Here is an 18,531-nt window from a genome sequence, read left to right as displayed (position 1 = left end):
GAACATTTTCAGACCATTAAGTTATATTTTCACACATTTTGCAAATAAAATATGAAGTTTTTCAAACAACATTCACTCAACTTCCCTGGTAACCCCGAGGGGTTTGCCAATACCTGGGAAAATCATTACCTTACGATAAATAAGGTTCTTATGCAATGAAAACGTTGTTCACTGCACCAGTAAATAGGACGGACCTTGGCAACAGGAGATATTTCTAGTCGGCTCAGCTCATAGAACCCTTTGACTCAGCTACGAGCCAGAAAGCTAACGTTATGCTAGCAAGATTCAACATCAATAACAAACAGTAAACATAAATTGATAGTATGTTTAATAGGGGTGTCACGATTCAATTCTAATTTGGAAATCGATCGGAATTGGCTTCCGATTTCGACTATCGAAATCAAAAGCCGGATCTGGGATTCTTTTTTTCTCTCCGCTCTCCGCTGGTAACAACCAGGGGCTGGTAACAACGATACTACGTATCTTAACAGTTGTCTGCAGAGCTCTAACACAACAGAAAAAACTACAGTTTGTAGGCTGCAGAAGATTTAGAGAACAGCACTCATCAAACAGTTTGTGGATTTCAGCGATTTCAGTAGCTATCAGTAATGTGTCTGATAATGTCCAAAATTCGGTATCGGGTTTTGGTCAAAGTATGTATGTTTTAGTAGACCAGCAACTCCCGTGATCTGCGAGGTAAAATTACTATTTTTGTGAATGTAGTCTGGTGGCCTTGAAGACGGCAATAAAACGGCGTCAGTTCGGAAAGGGCTGTCTGATGGCGAGGTAAAGCAGAGAAAATATTCTAAATATAGCGTACACTTAAAAGGACTGTTTGTATGAATCAGAAATGCTTGTTAACAGCGACACCTGTGGCCGTTTAAGTCTACAAAAGCCAGCGTCGGGCTCGCACTTGCTCGCTCTAAATAGACATGAACGAGCATCACTCAAAACAGTGAGTCGACACACGTCAGCTAAAACCACAATATCACTCTATATTTCAGCTGCTTGGCAGTAATGTTAGCTGACCAGACGGAGGTCTCTATGAATCAATGCTGATCCTAGTGTTGGCTTTTCATGCTTCAGCCTCCCGACTGCGGCCGGAGGGAGACACAGGCACCAGTTCGGAGACGATAACATTTCTTGCTGCGGAGCCCCGTCACTGAAGGCAAGTAGGCAGCGGAGCAGAGTACAGCACAGACTCCGGCCCTGGAGACCAAAGCTACGGTCACCCCCCCATACTACGACCGCGACCAACACTGTTTTGCAAGACGGGCTTCAAAGATATATAATTAGTCTTGTCTGAACAGCGTAGCCACACGCGAGTACGCATGGGACACCGACCCGGGTGATTTATACGTGTAAGAAGTTACAAACAGTCCCTTTAAACTGATAATGATTTTTTTAGGGGACGCCATCAGACAGCCCTTTCCATCAGGGAACCAAAGCCGTCAAAGTCACCAGACTACAGTCACAAAAACAGTAATTTTACCTTGCAGAACGCAGGAGTATACATACAACCCGACTTGAAAAAATCTGAACTAACCCCTTTGATTATTTCCAAACTGTGACTCAGCTAGTGCTGGTGTTCACATTATTCATAACCCTCAGCATAATGCAAATCAAAAGCATCACAAACTGCTGCATCTACAAACTCCAGCCAAAATGACACACACACAGAGCGTAGTTAGGTCTGAGCAGGAATGTAGTCAAGGAATAGTTTACTCTGCCAATGACTATATCCGGTTTTGCTACTCTGTTTCTCCACAGATTTTTGGATTCTGTAACATTGCTGTATTTGTCTTTCTGTTAAAGAACTAGCTTTTTGGCTTGCACACATATGCGGAAATCCTGATTTTTACACACTATTGGGTATTATCTATGTGAAATTGAAGGTATGTGTTTAGAGATAGAGAAAGGAGGAGGATCAGAAGAAAAAAAATGGTAACCCATGCAGACTGACCTTCCCCGTCTTCACATGCCATGCCCAGAAATACATGGTCCTTGGTGGTTTCGGCGATCCTCGAATCGTAGAACGAAGTATCCACCAACAGACTCCGAGCTGTCCCTAAAGTCACTATGCTGCTGTCAGCCATGCCAGGAACTTATGGAGGCACCAAACTGTCCAAACTATCAAAAGTTGCAGGGAATGAACAGAGAGACACAGAGGGAGAACACGGCACGGCAGAGAGGAGAGAGAGAGAGAGAGAGTACAGCAGCAAGGAAGAAAAGGAGAAGAAGGGTGACAACTGTCAAACTAAAAGGCAAGAGACACAGCTTGGCATGACTTGAAACACAAATACTGCCTAACTGACAATTCAGCCTGGAGAGAAAGCAACGGATTTGTGAACTAGGCAATGTGGATAAAAAAGTTTATACAGAAACTTTTACATAACAGCAGCCGTATAACATCAGACCTGAACTTAATCAAAAGTACTTGTCAATGCAGATAAGTTGTGTAAGTACATCAGTGGCGGCTGGTGACTCAAAACATTGAGGAGGGACAGGAGGAAAACCAACCCACGGCGTCATGTTATTTTACACTAGTTGGCTACTTAAATCTACTTTCTTTCTTTATTAAACAAAAGAACATAATTCACATTCAGTATAACAATAACAAAAGAGCCAGGGGTATGTCACACTAAACAAAAAATATTAAAACCTACATATATTGAGAGTCCTGAGTTCATCCATCTCCCTGATCCTCAGAAAATACCATACTCATGTGGGGAGAAAAATCAATGTGCAATATTAGCTGCAAAATATGTTGACTGTTGCCATACAATAAGAGGTGCTACAAGCTCCGAACATGTTTCTGATTAACTACATCTGTAAAAGAATGTATATTTAAAATGTATTTGGTATATTGTGATTGTGATTATTTTGCGATTATTTCTTGTGAAACGTAATTATTCATTAATATGTAATTTAGCTTTGGCAATAATGTAACCTGAACATTCATGCCAATAAAGTTTATCTGAATTTGAGTGCCTTAACAGCCTTTTTCTTAGTCAAATTAGAAAGTGGTTTGACATATTGCTCAACATTCTTCAACAAAATAAGATATTTATTGTTAAATTTATATTTATAAATAAAAGATTAAAAGAAAACATATCAAATTTATCATGAGAAAATAATGTTTTGGGGTTTCTGAAGAACACATTTCTCCATAATAATGTCTTTAAAGATATGATTAAATCTGCAAAGGTCTTTATGTCTTGTTTATTATTATTTCTGCGTGTAGTGATTGGCAGGGTCATATTTATGAATCATTTTGAATGACACTTCCTTTGCCTTATTCACTATTATGTATTTATGAGGAAGAATCCAGACCTTCTTCCACCCTCTTGCCTCTCAAAGATAGAGGAGCAAACCTCCTCTCCCTCTATGGACCAGCCTCCACTGAAGTACAGTAAATATCAGTGTTGACAAAAACACTCATTTATATATATTTTTTTCAAGTTATGGCTAAAACAGATTACAAAAAGTATTGTTGAAAAAACGTAAAACAAGCAATGAACGAACACCTTTTCCCCAAACTAAACACACTAATCAGGTTAACATCAGACGGTTTATGGATACCAACAGCAGTTAACATTACTTTCGTCTCTCTTGTGTTTCTTAAGACATGTTTTGTACGTAATGTACATTCAGTATAACAATAACAAAAGACCCAGGGGTATGTCACACTAAACAAAAATTATTAAAACCTACATATACTGAGTGTCTTAATAGCCTTTTTCTTAGTCAAATTAGAAAGTGGTTTCACATATCGCTCAACATTCTTCAACAAAACAACAAAATAAGATTTATTGTTAAATTTATATTTATAAATAAAAGATTAAAAGAAAACATATCAAATTTATTATGAGAAAATAATGTTTTTTTGAAGAAACCAAACACATTTCCCCATAATAATGTCTTTAAAGATATGATCAAAGGTCTTTGTCCTTTTTTTATTATTTCTGCATGTAGTGATTGACAGGGTAATATTTATGAATAATTTTGAAGGACACTTCCTTTGCCTTATTCACTATTTCTGAGAGGCAAGAGGGTGGAAGAAGGTCTGGATTCTTCCTCATAAATACCTAATATAGGAGCAACCTCCTCTGCCTCTATGGGCCAGCCTCCACTGAAGTACAGTAAATCTCAGTGCTGACAAAAACACTCATATTTATGGGTTTTTTTTAAGTTATGACTAAAACAGATGACAAAAAGTATTGTTGTAAAAACAGGCAATGAACGAACACCTTTTCACCTAAAGTAAACCCACTAATTAGGTTAACATCAGACAGTTTATTGATACCAACAGCAGTTAACGTTACTTGTCTCTTGTGTGTGTCTTAAGACATGCTCTGTATACTACAGTGAATTGACTTATTAGAGGTTATTAACTAACTAACTCTATTTCAACGCCACAGTTAACGACACCACATTCCCTCTGCTTTACGTCACCAGAGGTTAGCAGTTAGCTAACAGTTACATTATAGTGCGTTTCCAACAGCACAATAAACACAAACTCAAAGTAAACCGAACTTACTGACCTTGTTCCTGAGGCTGGTTCGTCACCTCAGATAAAGGAGGTAACAGAGAAGCGGAGCTAAACTAAACTAGCTGCCGAGCTAGCTCAGTTCAATAAGCTCTCTAGCTAACGTTGCTAGCTGCCGAGCTAGCAGGTCAACAACACTATAAAGAGTTCCTCTTCGGTCCAACACACTCAGAACAACTGCAACATCTCTCCATCCGAAGTCTGTAGTCAACGCATGTTGCCCTTTATGCGCACAAATAGTCCAAATAATTGGTTTGTTGTAGTTTAGTTGACAGCTCGTGAACTACTTCATAGAGTAGCACAGCGAGCCGGAGAGGAGGTGTCTGTCTGCTGTTACAGCGCAGTTCAAAAAGCAGAGCAAACAACGGAGCTGCGCTGTGATTGGACGAGAGAGCCGGAAACCCAGCGGGCGCCCGTCTGACAAGGCCGCTGATTGGTCCGTTCATTCAAATCACGATGACGCGCACTGCGCTGCTCAGACCTGAGACCTTCAGGTACCGTCGAAAATATTTATATTACTTTAGGAGACGAAAAAAAAACCAAAGTGAATAATTAATTAATTGATATATTGAAACTTCATTTTAGGGTAAACTAATTATTGCCATGTCAATGAAAATGTACAGCGTAACAAAAGGACTTTTTCAGCTTCATAACTCCCTGTATAATGCAATTTAAAGTATAGGCTATAGGCTATTTGAAATAACTAAATACATGCCAGTTGCAAAATGGTGTTTTTTATTCTGCCACTGTTGCTGCTGTAAAAAGTAGTGATCTGTGCTATTTGTTTCCTGTAGAGGTCTATTTACTCTAACAAAAACACCTGAGCTGAATACTCTTGGCAAGTGGCATTTACAAATATTATAAAGGCTGATTTCTGACTTCAGAAATCAATCTGAATCACTGCTTCCAAATAAAACACTTTCCTCTGTAGACCCAGATAACTTCTTCCTGCCTTTCTTCACTTTCCACTGTAAAACAAGCCACGTGTGCCTGCTGCTGACCCTGAAAAATCAATAAAATATATATAAAAAAATATTCCAATAACAATGTATTCCCTGCATTGAATTCATTTTTAATATGCTTATTGAAACACAGCTTCAAACCTGTGTTACAGAATCACAAGGCTATAGTCTTACCCGCAAAAATCACTTTCTTGCTGTTCCTGAAAACAGCACACCCTGTTGTATTTATGCAGGTGTCTGTAACCCTTCTCAGAAGTGGGTGTATCTGTACACTTACCCTATCAATAATAAAATAGGTGTGAGATGCTTGGATTTTACCTTTCAGACGAAAGTGGAGGTGAAGAGCACATTTCCACAGGGGATTTGTTTGAAGGGGTAAAGCATGATTTCTAAAAGGCCCAGAGCTCTGTGAACTGCCTTTTGTTTCCTCAGCATAGTGGAACAGAAGTGAGTTCAGCATACACGGATGACAGACTGCTCTCAGGCAGAGAGCATCTGCTTTAGGTTATAGGCTCATACACATACACACGCGAACAACGCCCATCATTGTATTATGACACTAGGAATGCACAATCCAAATTTTTCTTTCTGGATTATTATTATTTCATATTTATTTGGATGATCAAGTATATAGCATGAACCAATGCCACATACCACAGTAGAACGGACAAACCAAACACTGCTAACTTAGTGTTATTATGGTAAGGATGGCCCCTGAGCAAGGCCAACGGAGTTACCACTCGGCGGCTCACATTACTGCAATCTTGGAAAGGGAGGAGTGAGCGGAGGGGTACTCAGTTGGTTGCAATCTGCAACCCCACCACTAGATGGTATGACTTTATCACTGTTGATTAAATCAGATTACCACTTTTTAGAGCATCACACGCTTTTAAAAATAATTTAAATTAAGTCAATTGAGTTGCATTTTTGTTGTCCAACACAAGACCCCATAGAGTGCTACAGGAATGAGTCCTAAAACCCAGAAATGAGTTAGCATTTTAGCACTTCCTGTTCCCTCGTCTGGAGGTCAATGGGTTTTTAGTTAGATGCCTGAAATAAGGTCTGTGGTTAACACAAGCTGAAGAGATTTTTACGTTTTGTTCTACGACATAAAATACGTCAGGAAATATCTCACTGGTGAATTTTTAAGCCTTTATGTGTCTTAAAAAGGCTAAATAAGACCACTAACCATCACGCCAACTCGTCCTCCTTTACAGCCTCGTTGTGTATACTCGCACTCATGTGACCATGGTGTAGTTTGTTTATACCCTAACGGTACTGCTGGTGATGCACACTTCAAAAATCAAAAGAGTGGTGTTCAGCGGAAAAGCATCATCGCGAGGGAGCATTTCTGCTCCGCGTGCACAAATGCAGCTGTGATGAGCACTTGCAACTGCTCAACCCGCTCGCTCATCAAGTTAACTTTTGAGACTTTGGAGGCGGGGAATGGAATAGACAGTGGCTGATGTGTCCGCTCCTTTGATTGGTCACTTTCAACACCTACAGTCTCTGACGGCGAAGGCAGAACATGAATAATTCATGAACACTGTTGTCCAATCATACTGACTGCATTTGCGCACGTGGAGCAGAAATGCTCCCTCGCGATGATGCTTTTCCGCTCGCGGATACTGTTCTGTGCGCGTGCGCGGGTTTTGATCCTAATTACACGCCATAAAAATCCAGTTTCAACCACAAATATACTAAGCTACTGGCCGGAATGACCTGAGTTTGGAGACTGTACCTCATCTTTCAGTCCTTTTGAAGCCATTGGCTTCAACAATAGAAATACAACAATCTGTCACATTACACACACACACAAGCACACAATGATGCAATCAGACAGACACAAAGTTCAAAAGACAGACACACAAACATGTGGCCCTTTGGGTAGCAGCATGCGGTCTGGAGGACAGTGAAGACATTCATTTCCAGCAATTCCTTTGTTTTTCTTCTTTGACTTCTGTGAAATCCTCAGTATGCTTGTCGCATTCCTGCATGGGGCTTTCGGACACACACACACACACACATACATACACAATCTCTGTCTGTCTATCTGTATTCAGCCCTCAGGAGGTTCACTGTGCGTAACAAAGCTTTGTCAAGACCTTATCTTCCTTCTATCCAGCTTTGTCCTCTCTACACTTCCTCACACGTTTAGATTTCTAGCTCAGTCCTCAGCTCTTTGACGCTCAGTCACCAAACACACACCAATATAAATAAACACAGAGGTAGAGGGTGACAACCATTTCTAGAGATATAAGCAGGCCACCGTACAGATACTGTATGAAAGCCGTAGCATCGGTACGTACCAACCAAACTCTTTTATCAACTGCTTTTTTTGCAGTTGTGCATCATTTTTTTGAAGATGTCTTTATGGTGTGAACTTATCATATAAACCAGAATAGGAAAACTAAGACACAAATTTCATGATTAACATGTTCATCTCATAACTACCAACATCTAATGTTTCACAAAATCCAATATCCATAAAAATCCATATGACAGCATTTTGCTCTCTCTGGGCTCAAAACAGGTATGTGTGTATGTGTTGTACTGCCATTACCATGTTTAGTAAATATATTAATAATTTTAGGTATTTTGTATGAGTTGTGGTACAAGGTAGTCTTCATGACAGCCATGGGCGCCTGTAAAATCTTTTTTTTTTCAAGGAATATGTATTTTTGTGTGTCATTTAATGACAAACGCATCTATATGAGTTATTTCACATTTCATGGTGTTATTGTTGGCCAAGCCTAAAGTCAATTGTTATTCCAGTGTGCCTAGAAGCACACTGGTCTATTATTCGTCAGGCTTATAATTATTCAGACTTCTGCCTAAACTTTGCCGCGCTACTCCTCCGGCAGCGTTGCCAACACCTGTACAAAAAGTACATCAAAACGTGCGGAATGATCGGGAATCGTGTGCTGTGACCTGGCTAAGAGATTCGCGCAGCGATTTTTTTCTCCATTGGAATGCATTGAAAATCGACGTGAAGAGTGCTCATAAACACTCCTCTTTGGGGCCATACAGAATCGCCATACTTTAATGTACAAGCGTGATTAAAAGTTTAAACAGGTCACGAGACTTGGGACTTTATTTGGCCAAATGGAATTTTTTTGATAGCTGGCACGGTTTTCACGAAATCGCAGTTTACGTTTTGTGAAATTTTCAGACCGTTTCAGATTTTATAATGGGTGTGTATTGCGTGGGTCGTTAAGGGCTAGAGCGCGTGACATCATCGCTAGAGTGCGGGAAAGCTTTGAAATCTTTTGAAAATTTTCCAAACAAATTGCTCTGTAGCCCACAACGTCCACTCCTCATAGATAATTAATACATCAAAACGTAGGTATTTTTGTGCCGGTCGCAAACATGTAGCTATGGAATCAGTCGGACTTACACATTTGGCGACACATGCCTGAACGTGAGAGCAACTGCAGGCTTCGCTCCCATAGGGCCCCATATTAAATTTCACAGAATTTTTTGGATCAGAGAAAAAAGTTAATACTTTTCGAAACTGCCGCCGAGGTCACATTTTTGAAACTACAGACCCAAATGTCGCACCATTTGTTCATCAGAGTCTCCTAACTGGTCTCATGAACAATCTAAGCGATAGGAGTCACGGTTTCTGTCGTAGAAGCACTTTTATGACATGTACGTCTCTGGTTAACTCCTATTATAAACTGCCCCACTGCAGCAGTGGCCAATCACCACGGCAACTTCAGATTGCTGCTAGACAGCTGATTCACATTAGCCAATCAGAGCAGGCTGACTAACACACACACACACACACACACGCACACTATTTACTGTATCAAGCCATTTCAGTGAGCCAACATGCTCTAAACCAGGGCTTCAATGGATCAGGGCCATAATTAATGTGATCAATTACACCTGTGATTAAAAGCCCCCAACTCTCATTGTATGATAACAGGAACTAGGTGTTCCCCTACTTTTCAAAAATAAAATCCCTCAACTCTTACTGTATGTTAACAGGAAACTAAACACTCCTCACGGCCCCCCAATCACCATGGCAACCACTGACAGACACGCACGCAGCGAAAGGGCCTACAGTTATGACCTCACTATGGACCTCAGACAGTCTGAATCTGCCACCCCCTCCACACACACACCACCCCTAGTCCCCACTCATCCCCCCAGCACCAGGCACACTGGTCAAAATTTCTTGCGAAATTTTCTAGTTTATAATATAATTGAATGTCATGTGATTAGAGACACAAAGTAATGACACACTCATTTATAATTTATTGTGTTTTATTTTATTTACATGTCTTGGGTTAGTTCCAAGTTTATGGTGAGTCTGCATTGAATCTGACTGCGAGAGGTGTGTTTCTGTGAGGATAAAAAAACATATGACAGCTCTCTCTGGGTTCAAAACAGGAATAAACCAAGATAGTCCAACAAGATATATGCCAGTGTCCAGCGTCTGATTGTGCACCAGAACACAACTCAGTGTAGTCGGGACCTGCAGACCGCTCCGGCTAGACGGAAGTCGAGCCATTTAGGCTTCATGCGCCACTGAGCAGCTTTCATAGGAATGAACGGACCCCGCCCCCAACCCACAATAATTACATATCTTTTTCTTTTCTTTTTTTGGAACTTTATTGCCATTAGTACAAATTAACAGGCAATTAACATCACACAACAAAACCGCCTTGACACTGGGCCTCACCTGACATACATGCACACAAAAATAAAGTAACGCCGCATAGGGATGGAGTGGACACAAAAACTATACATCAAAGAAAATGAAGTACAAGATTCCTGACTAAGGTATTACATTTCATTTTAATACAGTCTTAAATCATGATAAAACAATCCGTGATGAGGTGCAGAGAGTGAAATCACCGCCTGCTGGCACAGACTTTAATAACACCTTGTTTGAACACCCAGACTTTCTTGACACAAGTCTTGTCGGGGAGAATGAGAACACAGTGAGGTGTGTGACAGAGATCACATTCTCTTCTCTTCCATTCTCACTCAGTCTCGGGGCTTCTGCTTGTGCTGAGTATCGCAGTCTGTACGGTTCAATCTTTTATTCAGCAGAGACAATGGGTGCGGGTCGAAAAGTCAAAAAATTATGTCCTAACGTCTTTTCCTAACCACTTCTCCTTGACCTCGATAGAAAACGTCATAAGGTCGAGGAAAGATGAATGGAGAATTCAGAAGGACTTAGGAAAATGCTGTGGCTGCAAGGAATTCTGGGATGTCATTCTCTCTTTTGTACCCTGTATGTATCATCTGCTAAAGGAGATAATAAAGGAAGCATTGAAGTTCCTTTCCTCAGCAGTTGGAAGATTCGAACAGCTCTTATCATGGCTGCTACTGAGATACTTCCGGGTCATTTCACTCTGTTAGGAACCTTCCTAAGCAATGTTTTCTTCTCACATAGTTTCTCTGCTGAATGTGGGTGTTCAAATTTTGCTCCCAAATTTTCGCAATTTGAGGGTTACCTTGTAGACACGAGCGCGTTAGTCTCTGGCCAGCAGCAGCAGTAGTCAGAATCACTTCACCAGCTATGCGTCTCATATACTCGCTGCCTTGATAGCCGAGGCTTCTCAGGTTGGGTAGAATCTAACATTAGTGTCATCTCTGTTGATCCAGTTGGGTTAGCTTGCTTTCACTGCTGCAGAAGGCTGTGTAGTGTTTGTTCATATGTTGCAACGGGGTGATGAAATGGTCAGAGGACTAGCCCGTGACGGGAGAATTTGACCAATCCCACGTCATTTCATTGAGAGAGCATTCCTATTGGCTGTGCTCCGGTCATGTGACCGGAAATTTGGTGTTCCTTCACCAGATTTCACAATGGCGGCGGTGGCACAACCTTTCTCATTTTACAGCTAAACCGTGCACTACAAGATGATTCTGAAAACATTTGAGACAAGAAATAGGCATTAACGTAACATAATATTGATTCATATTTGATCAGCGCGGTTTGACCGTTTGGTCGGAGTTCGCGAGTGATTGACAGCCGGCTCTCATAGACGGCAGCTGGACAACGGACCTCAGATCAGCTCTTGCTGCTTGTTTTCCTCCGGTCTGTGAAATCTTGCAGATGCCGTTAGGAGCTCCAGAGGACACAGAGACACATGATTTTTTTTCAGGTTACCTGTTTCATGTACTACTGTCACGATATAGCAACCGTTTTATAATTTTTTTTTAATCATATTTGCTCCAATCTTGCCTACTTCAGCTTTAAAGGGTGCCTCGGTGTATTGGTATCAGACGCCGAGGGCCACTGAGCAACCTTCGGTATTTCACGAGTTGTGAGTGAGAACGGGTTGGATTAACTTGGGTTTCATTTTTGTAGTCATCAAAATAACTGCGAGGACAGCACTTAAAATGTGTCCAACAGGGCTAGAAACTCAACCAGTCAGATCAGGCAGGTAGTAAACTAGCCTAGGCATTATAAAACGGAGGAAAGTAATGTTGTTTCATAGCGGGTAATAAAAGCACAGAAGCTGAAGTTTATTACAGTTCATTACAAATCCAGTGGTGGGCGATATTGTATAGCCTAAGGGCGTGTGTCCATATAGCATTTTTCTCTGGCAGAAAAGCGCTGGGCTGAAGTGCTGCGTGTGGGCTTTGTTTCAATAGCAACAATATATTGACAACATATCACCACTCTAAACATGATTGTATGATAGACTAACTTTTAATCATGTATTTGGGCTTCTAAACCGGAGGATGCTTGCCCTCATGCTTTGTATGGATCTGCTGAATGTGTTGGATTTCTTTATGGCACAAAGCGCTAACAGGTCCTACATGTTGAGAAACACGGAAAAGGTAAATGGTAAACACTGACACAATAAATTTCCAATTTGTTTTTCCTGTTCAGAAACCAACTATCACAGGATGTTTTCTGAGTGTATTTGGTCTTCTTGCTCTGGGAGGAACATTCCTCTTTCAACAGGATGTAACAACGGCCTATAACAAACGTGATCTTTATTTTAAATCAAGCACCTCTGTGTATCAAATCTCAGCCTTGCATGCATTTTTAAAGTCTGGAATAAAGTTTAAAATACAAAAAAACAGGGTGACAAAATTCATGTTGTAAATGCATATTATCACAATAAATCAATATGTACATTACAGTAGCAGATTGTACAATATACAGACTTGATACATTATATAATATGGTTAAATGGCAAAATTACAGCAGGATGCAGTACAATAGAAATATGTTTTGTTTTTTTACAAAGATACAGTAATTTTCATTTAACATATGATAAACAACATATACAGCATGTTCAAGAGGAGTATTTCTTTACAATGAGACTCATATTAATGTATATGACTTTTGATAAAGTTCCTCCCTCTGTTACAGATGGTAACCTAGTTACAGTCTAAAATATCTATCTGTCTATACTTATCTATCCATCCAACCATCCATCCAACCATCCATCCATTCTTTCATCCATCTACTGAACCTATTCATCACTGCGTCATCCATCCATCCATCCATCCATCCATCCATCCAACCATCCATCCATTCTTTCATCCATCTACTGCACCTATTCATCACTGCGTCATCTATCCATCCATCCATCCATCCAACCATCAATCCATCTATCCATCCATTCTTTCATCCAACTACTTCACCTATCCATCACTGCGTCATCCATCCATCCATCTACCTATCCATCTATGGATCATCCATCCATCCATCCATCCATAAACCTATCCATCTTTGCATCATCCATTCATTATTTAATTGCTCATCAAAGTTGGGGTGCTTAACCTCTGCCTTGTTTTAAAAGACTGATCCCAGTTACTTACTGTAGCTTTCTCACAGAGTAAGTCTTACATTCTGACATGTATTCAGTCATCAGGTGAATATTTAACCTTTTTGTCATCCTCTCGGTTTCTTCTTTTCATTTCCAATAAGTTACAGAGTAAATGTAAATTAACCTTCCTGTGAAGTGACGTGCCGTCTATCTGCAAATACAGTGGTGCTGTTTGGCATTTGTCAGAGAAAAGTCCACAGAGTTCAATCTGTCAGTAGAAATGCAATATAATGCTAAAAAAAAAAAAAAAAAGCCTCTGAGGGAGAATGAATGGTGTACAACAATACAGCAGTCATACAGAAAATGGATCTTTACCCCAACAAATATGGAATATTAGACTAACACAGACGTTTTATTTACATTTAGGCTCCCATAAATGTCCCCGCCGTGGCCCTCTCCTCGAATGAACCTTCAGTGTACAGTGCTATTATACTCTCTGGAAAAGGTGAAACCTTATACAGCATGTTATGAAACAGCCCAAGTGTGCTGCATTTTCCTGTAAAAATCACTTGCAGCATGTATAGCCAGGTCCCTGTCTTACCTTTGCTGCTTTTCACCCTACCTGACTTACGGGAGCGACGCTCACAAATTGCTAACAAATGCTAATATCTCAGTAACAAAAACACTGGTGTAAGAGCTTTCCACATGGACTTCACTATGAATATTATGACGCTGTTGCAAAGCTGAGCTACTGTTTGGATTCAGCAAAACGAGCCGGTGCTCAGAACCTTTAAGGGATTTCAAGGTTAGAATACAATCAATCTGGTCTGTGATCAAGTATGTGTCTGAACGCTGCTAGCCATGATGAGCCGATGCTATACGGATGTGGAGATAGATCGACAGGACACGAAGAAGTGTGCATGGATTAAAACGATATTCCGAATATTATCCACTGAAGATGAGCTTACTCACAGTGGTATTAAGTCTGTATGGTATGAAGGTCAATTAACTAGCTGCTATCTCATATCTAGGTCTCTGATTACCTGGAGAGCATCTTATCTGAATTCTTGTACATGAAGTGTTTCCACAATGCTCGGATATGTCCCGCCTATAGATAGCAGCTGGCATGCAGCGACTCAAACGTGTGAAATGTTCTCAGTAAAAAATCCCATTATGTGGAGATGAGTCACATGTCACAGAGATGAATTTGTTTCCTGAAAACCCAATTTACACCACCACCCCATTCATCTAAAGAAGAGATGTGTCCCGCAGTAATGCTTAATTTCCATCGAAAGCTATTTGGCTTCTTCTGTCTGCTGCTATATTCACTGTGCAATTATAATGAATAAACTTATCATGATTGATATATTCCTCAAATGCATTTTTTTGCTGGAAAATAACTTAGCTGTCATTAGCTGATGAAGGTTTAGATTTTCTCAGTTGTTCCACCCCTGACATAGTAAACTTATATTTTTTAAAGCTGGACCAATCATGAACAATGAGTCAAAAGACATGATGTGTAATGTGAAAGGGGGTAGCTCACAAATCCACAGAGAGTTCAACCAACGACTCAACTCCGCAGTTACGCTCGGCTCTATGAATTTTTATAGCCTCTTTTAACTCACTTTTTGGGGGGGTTTTACGGCCTGCACTCACTGTTAGAGAGCCATCAACCTTGTTTCTGGACACAGCAGAAAGCTGCTTTAGGTAAACAAGCTACCCTACACAAGCAGGTCTAGACACAGAAAATATACCAAGTTATATTTCTCAAAAGTTGGTGAAGACCAAAAGCTAGAAGGAGAGTTGAAGCCTTGATTATACTCCCAAATGGACACGTACACGGACAGCTGAGAATGTAGTAGTTCTGGTCATACGGTTTGCTTGGAGCGAACATGCGCAGTAGATCGCTACGCTATTACTTGTAGCGTAGTGGTCGCACTGGACAAGTCTGGACAGTCACAATAAATTGGGATGTCCGCAGAGAGCCTACATGTAGGCTACCCCTCATGGATGTGTGAAAGTATAACTTCAGCTTTTTGACTTACATTTGTCAGATTGCCAGAAACACGACTCCAAATTAATTCCAATGTAACTCCATGACTGACTGATGTGTAAATAGGCTATTGTTAACTAACATGTTACTGTAGTAATATCAACTTCATAAGTCAGTTTCTTCCCCCAAGTGACCAAAACACAAACAGTGTTATATCATCTATATTGTTGTTATGTTTGCTATTAGGGATGCACCAATACCGATACCAGTATCGGGTATCGGGTCCGATACTGTGCTCATTTACTCGTTCTCGCAAAACGACTCCGATACAACGGCACCGATACCACTTTACGACAGTGTGACGTTAACCTCTCGTCACCATCTTTCGGGTTCTATCGCATGGCGGCCGGTGGTGCGCTCCCACCTCAGCCAGCGCGCGCCGGCCCTCACTTTCATTGCGCCACGGGGTTTTGCTTGCACTCTCTGACTCACATTTGCGTTAGACTCCGTGGTCCGTGTTTCAAGACGGGTCAGTTGGGTTGCCGACATCGCCACAGACCCCTGGCGCCTTTTATATGTGGGCCACGACGTGGTCAGTCCGCCCCAGTCGTCAGTCGCACCGGGAGCAGGGGGGCCTCGTCCCTCCCCGGCGGGGAGAGAGAGCGCAGCGAGCACTTTGGCCACGGCCTCGGGAAGCACCTTCGCCCCGAGCCTTTCCGAGCCGACCTAGAGCCGGTCACGGTGCACTGCCTCATATGCGGTACTCCCCAGCCTGCTGTGTGTCGCTCACACCCTCCAGCTGGCTGCTAACGAGGGTCTTTTGGCACAGAGAAGTACTCGTATCGGTACTCGGTATCGGCAAGTACTTGTACTTGTACTCGGTCTGAAAAAAAAAGTGGTATGGGTGCATCCCTATTTGCTATACATGCATACATAAATGCATTATAGCAAACATAATAAGAATTCTGAGAGTTTCAGAGACAGAGAGAGGAGAAGAGAAGGTACTATTGCACGCAATGTGTCTTGTAAGTTATTAATAACTTACTCGGAACACTGCTTTGTCACTTTTTGACCCGCCCGCCCAAACCTACGATATTTTCCAGCAAGAAAAGCTGCGTCACTAATACCCAGCATGAGAGGATCTCGAAAAAATTACAAACATGTAAAAGGTTTCTGTCCAAAACAAAACATTTCATCCGTATAACACCTGTGAGGACATAATTCAAGTTCTTTCCAGATAGATTAAATCATATGTAAAATAAGTTTTTTTTATATAATGACTGGGTTATAAATTCAAATATGGAAGGGACATATCTCTTAACCTCTTAAAGCAATTTATACAGATTATTTGCAAGTGTGAGAATGGGCTCGATGAGATGATATGTAGATGTAATGTAACGACGGGCTCAAGCAGGGCGAAGAAAGGCAAGTAAGACAACTTGTAGGTTCTCCAGGAGGCTGCAGCTACTGTGAGGTGTCTGTAGTTTGAACCTGAAAAGTCGAAGCGAGCTGAAGCGAGGCAGCAGAGGCAGAACCTGGTCTGAAAAGAAGTTTTACTTCAGCGCAGTGTAGCAGCAAAACAGGGCACCTTGCCAAGGCCTGCTCATAAACCAGCAAACAGAATTTATCACTTTCCCTAAGATTATCCAAGTCAGAAATGGGATTTGAGTTTTTGAGATATTCAGCCCAACGACTCAGGGATTGCATTTTCTACAGTACGTAATCTGAATTCATCCGACTTTGGATGTAAAGTTCAGTGTCCACAACCCATGCAGTCGTCAGTTCTCCACAGGTGACAGCTGGTACTTCCTTGAATAAAAAGTCTTATATGGCTTTTCCCACCGTGCCACTCGGGCATGTTTAGGTTCCAGCTGTTTCCAGAGGCTTCGCTGGGAAGCTTCAACGTGTCAGACATGAAAAAACTACAGTTGAAAAACAATAGCAGGTCATATTCCTTAGTCCAACATGAAGACCTACAAGTAGAAAACTAATAGTCGTTGGTATTTAGTTCGGGAAGTTGAAAAGTGTTTGTGATCCAACAAAAATGTTTGTGCTCCAACGTAATGAACTACAATAGTCAGGTTATCTGCTGTCCTGAGACACATCTCCCCACGTACTGACTTCATTGTCGTCCGAGTCGGAGAGTGCTGCCGTACACAGATCACTGAAGATATCTGGAAAATAACAAAGAGAGATTCAAGTCAGCTTCAACTTTAAATACAATCTAGCATCTTATTATATAATATATAAAAACAAGCATGTGGACAAACTGTGGCATTCAAACACAGTGTGTAAGAAGGGGGGGGATGCACAGCCAGGACTGCAGTGCCAATAAAACATAACGCACCAAACAATGCAGCTTTTAATAGGACTGTAAAACAAGGAGACATAATAATAGTGAGACGTTCAATATCTGCAACGATATCAGCCAGCAGAGTGCATAAAGAATTATAGGGAAGGTAGACATGGCCGATCAGCAGAGACAGGTGAAGAGGGCCTTTAGGAAATGGGGCTCCACTTAACCAGAATATTGAACATCAACTGTGAGAGCGTTGGGAGAGTTCTGTCCTCAAAAAAAAAAAAATCTCCAAAACAGAAGAAAGAGATATAAAAGGAGGAGGAAAGAAGGGCAAGTGGGGATAAGGAAGGGATAGTTGTATTGAAGAGGGGCGGACAGAGCTCCGTAACAAAACAAGCAAGGCCGCGACAAACACTTCAGGGACCAGATCTCAAGCCGGCATGAAAGGGAGGAGACCGAGGAGAGATGGATCGAGGACAGAGGGGACATTAAAGCCAGAGAACAGAGAGAGAGAGAGAGAGAGAGAGAGAGAGAGAGAGAGAGAGAGAGAGAGAGAGAGAGAGAGAGAGAGAGAGAGAGAGCACAGAGCCCAGGAGTGGCTAAGTAAGAAAAAGTATATTTTGTGCCACCAAACACAGGACTTCGATATATAATCTGTGCTCAAGTTTTATGTTTAGGTTCCGATTGATTATAAAAGGTGTATATGATATATGTATATATGAAACTCTCAGTTATCTAAAGAGCTGTGAAGTGAGAGAAGCTGTAAATTACTATTTTAAAGTTGTCTTTTAATGACATTGTCATCAACATAGAAACACACAAGTCTCCTGGATAATTTAAAGAGCAACCTAACTCTAAATCAAGTCAATAATGTATGTATAATGTATATTATGATCATGCAGTCCTTATCTCTCGCCTTGATCAATATGTAGGCATCCGCACTTAAGAGGTTTAGCTCTTATTTGACCAACAGGAGCTTTTCT

The 18,531-nt window shown here is 41.1% G+C and overlaps 2 protein-coding genes across 17 annotated transcripts in view; both read right to left on the bottom strand.

Annotated features, from left to right (window-relative positions):
* The window catches only part of ect2 (epithelial cell transforming 2), a 55,147-nt gene extending 50,256 nt beyond the window's left edge, over window positions 1–4,891 (bottom strand). For 2 of the 6 annotated variants that reach the window (XM_074636872.1, XM_074636873.1), the window contains exons 1-2: window positions 4,545–4,891; window positions 1,964–2,130 (exon numbers count right to left, since the gene is read on the bottom strand). In XM_074636872.1, coding sequence (XP_074492973.1) covers window positions 1,964–2,096 — 133 coding nt within the window. In that variant the 5' untranslated portion in view covers window positions 2,097–2,130; window positions 4,545–4,891. The remainder of the gene's footprint in view (window positions 1–1,963; window positions 2,131–4,544) is intronic. The other 4 variants (XM_074636876.1, XM_074636874.1, XM_074636875.1 and 1 more) reach the window with 4 other exon arrangements.
* A 7,566-nt stretch (window positions 4,892–12,457) lies between these two features.
* The window catches only part of mcf2l2 (MCF.2 cell line derived transforming sequence-like 2), a 149,905-nt gene continuing 143,831 nt past the window's right edge, over window positions 12,458–18,531 (bottom strand). For all 11 annotated transcript variants that reach the window (XR_012594082.1, XM_074636861.1, XM_074636862.1 and 8 more), the window contains one exon: window positions 12,458–17,423. Coding sequence is in view for 10 of the 11 variants with exons in the window: in XM_074636861.1 (XP_074492962.1) it covers window positions 17,332–17,423 (92 nt within the window). In the remaining variant the exon portion in view is untranslated. The remainder of the gene's footprint in view (window positions 17,424–18,531) is intronic.

This window comes from Sebastes fasciatus, chromosome 5 (genome assembly GCF_043250625.1).
Source record: "Sebastes fasciatus isolate fSebFas1 chromosome 5, fSebFas1.pri, whole genome shotgun sequence".
NCBI classification, from domain to species: domain Eukaryota; kingdom Metazoa; phylum Chordata; class Actinopteri; order Perciformes; family Sebastidae; genus Sebastes; species Sebastes fasciatus.
The sequence above is the reverse complement of the archived record's forward strand: the minus strand, read 5'-3'. Positions and strand labels throughout refer to the sequence as shown.